The sequence below is a fragment of the Canis lupus genome, chromosome 8 (assembly GCF_011100685.1).
Source record: "Canis lupus familiaris isolate Mischka breed German Shepherd chromosome 8, alternate assembly UU_Cfam_GSD_1.0, whole genome shotgun sequence".
Taxonomy (NCBI): Eukaryota; Metazoa; Chordata; class Mammalia; order Carnivora; family Canidae; genus Canis; species Canis lupus.
In genome coordinates this window covers 15,315,844-15,318,711 of record NC_049229.1, presented here as the reverse complement: position 1 = coordinate 15,318,711, position 2,868 = coordinate 15,315,844, and the positions used below count along the sequence as shown (strand labels likewise).

The 2,868-nt window shown below is 67.2% G+C and overlaps 1 protein-coding gene across 1 annotated transcript; it reads left to right on the top strand.

Moving 5' to 3' along the window:
* Positions 1 to 380: 380 nt before the first annotated feature.
* On the top strand, positions 381 to 2,252 carry NKX2-8 (NK2 homeobox 8). The gene is made up of 2 exons (XM_038544032.1): positions 381 to 726; positions 1,414 to 2,252. Exons 1-2 carry the CDS (start codon positions 570 to 572, stop codon positions 1,974 to 1,976), a joined length of 720 nt encoding a protein of 239 aa, XP_038399960.1. The 5' UTR covers positions 381 to 569; the 3' UTR covers positions 1,977 to 2,252.
* The last annotated feature ends 616 nt before the right edge of the window (positions 2,253 to 2,868 follow it).

Genomic DNA, 2,868 nt, shown 5'->3' with positions numbered 1-2,868 from the left:
GGAATAAAGCAAACAGGGAATAAATTCCTGGGTGCTCATAAACCCACCCATGCCGCCCCCACCCTAGCCGGCGCCCCTTCGGGGCCAGGCCCCGCGTCAGCCCAGGAGGAGGAGGAAGCCGGGGCTGGGACAGGCGGGGGGTGACCACCGCTCGCCACCCAAGATGTTATTCATTGGTAACAATCCCCATTATCTGTCCCCACTTTGGGCTAATCAGACGGAATCGCTAATGCCGGAGAGCCGCTTCCTGCCTCCTCTGGGAGGTAACGGGGCGCCGGGGGGGGGGGGGGGGGGGGGGCGGGGCGCGGGGGGCGGAGGTGGCACCTTCCGGGCTCGCTGTCTTTGGTCCGGCACTCATTCAGGTACTTAACACCCCGGAGACCCGGACCTCGGCTTTCAAAGCATCCCGGGTGGGAAGAGCTGTTTATATAAACAGAGATTGCGCTGTAAGCGCGCTAATATCCCGGCAGCCGGCGCATGGCGTGCGCCTCCCGCGCCCACTCGTAGCGGCGGCGCCCCGGCCGCCCCGCCGTCCCCTGCCTGCCCCGCCCCCCTTCCCCTCCGTGGCCATGGCCACCTCTGGGCGCCTCAGTTTCACCGTGCGCAGCCTCCTGGATTTACCCGAGCAGGACGCACAGCACCTGCGGAGGCGTGAGCCGGAGCTGGGCGCTCCCGGGCCCGGCCCCTGCGCCGCCTGGTTGGAGTCCGAGCGCGGCCACTACCCCTGTGAGTAAGCGGAAGACCGCGGCGGGGGTCGGGAGAGGGAGCGGAACCGCGCGCCCGACCCGCGCCCGCCCGGCGCCGGCAAGTCCCAACCGGCCTTTGGACCAGAGGACAGAGGCTCTGTCCTCCTCAGACCCCGAAGCCGTTCGTGCCCTAGTCAGCGCCGCCGAGAGCAGGTCCTTGCGCCTGGCCCTGACGCCCGGGATCCGGGTTGCTGTTTCTAGAGCTCACGATTTTTGAATAGTTAAGAAACGGCCCTTAAATGCTTGAAAACACGGCTACATTCTCAGGCCTCAGTCCGAGATGGGCAGCATTGGCGAGCCCAGCTCCCCAAGGCTTTGCAAACCTCGGCCGCCTCTTGCAGTGGCCGTGGAGGTGGCCCGGGCCGGTGACCGAGCTTGCGGCAACTTGTCCGCTAGCGCAGCGACCGGTGTGGACTTGTTTTAAGAGGGCCCCGGAGAGTTTTGGAGGAGGTGGGGGGGGGGGAGGGGGGTCTCATCTCAGGCTGCGGCATTTGGAGAGGCGGGTTCCGGGTGTGGGCCCCGGGAAGGACGTGGTTTCACCCCAAAAGCCGCGGGCAGGTGGCGGCGCGCTCCGGCCGGCGGCTCCGGGCGCGCGGGCGCGCGGGCAGCAGCCCGAGGGCGGAGGCGCCGGCGTCTCACGGGGCCGTGTCTCCTTTGCCCCCTCTAGCCTCGGACGAGAGCAGCCCGGAGACCAGCCCGCCCGACTCGTCGCAGCGGCCGTCCGCTCGGCCGGCGTCTCCCGGCTCAGACGCGGAAAAGAGGAAGAAGCGTCGGGTGCTGTTCTCCAAGGCGCAAACGCTGGAGTTGGAGCGACGCTTTCGGCAGCAGCGCTACCTGTCCGCGCCCGAGCGCGAGCAGCTGGCGCGCCTGCTTCGCCTCACGCCCACACAGGTCAAAATCTGGTTCCAGAACCATCGCTACAAGCTGAAGCGCGCGCGCGCCCCGGGCGCGCCGGGGGCGATGGAGCCGCCTGACCTCGCAGCCCCCGCCGAGCTGCGCGCTGCCCCGGGCCTGCTGCGCCGCGTGGTGGTCCCCGTGCTGGTGCGCGACGGTCAGCCCTGCGGCAGCGGCGACGTGAGCGCGGCCTCCGTCCGGGACAAGAGCGGCGCGTCCACGGCTGCCGCCTGCCCCGTGCCGGGCTACGCCGCCTTCGCGCCCTGCTCGGCGCTCGGCCTCTTCCCCGCCTACCAGCACTTGGCGCCCCCGGCCCTGGTGTCCTGGAACTGGTGAGCCCGATGCGGGCCGCGGGCACCTGGGGCTGCCCCGGACTTCGGGGAGCCCGTGCGGCCGAAGCCGGGCTGGGGGCCGAGATCCGCAGGGCTCCCCCGGCCCCTCCTCTCTGCGGGCCCCACCTCCTTGGGCGCAGGGGTCTCCCGCCCCGCCCTCGCCAGCCGCGGAGCAGGGAACTTTAGCCAGGATATCCCCCCCACTTCCCTCCACCGCCAGCCCCAGAGCTAGATTTTATTGCTTAAACCTTATTTGTATATTTTTAAATAGCTATTTGTATGGGAAGCAACTTATTTTTTAAAGAAATAGAGTATTTTTCCTCTTTGTGGTGCTGCGAGAATAAAATGTGTAGGGTTGAGTCCCCCGAGCGCCCGCCGGGGACATAGATGGCAGCTGTGCTCCCCGGACCGGAGTTCAGGGCGCCTGTCCACTCTCCCCACCCCGGGTTGCGTGGAAAGGACAGATCCCCGTCCGGACGCAGCTTTAGGAAGATACTGGGGGGAAAGGGTGGAGGGAAGGAGGTTGAGGTTGCGGTTGCGGGGCGGGGGAGGGGGCGGGGGGGGGCGGCGAGGGGGGAGAAACCGGAAACCCTGGGATCCCTGTCAAAGGGAGGTGCTCTGGGCCCGCCGAAGTGACTTGGAGGCCCCTCTGGGCTCCCGAAGCTGCTGGTGTCTTAGACACCAGAAGTCAACCCAGTTGGCCACGATAGGGCATAATAAGCTTTCCCATAAGGATTATTCTGGAGACGTGCCAGCTGGGCTGGGGGCAGAGCATACTACGTTGGAGCAGCCCAGGCCTGGTTGCAAGCTGTCCTTTTGGGGACGGAGGAGCACCCGCGCCCGAGCACCCGGAGAATTTGTAAATCCCAACTAAGCCAGAGACTGCCTCGCTTGGC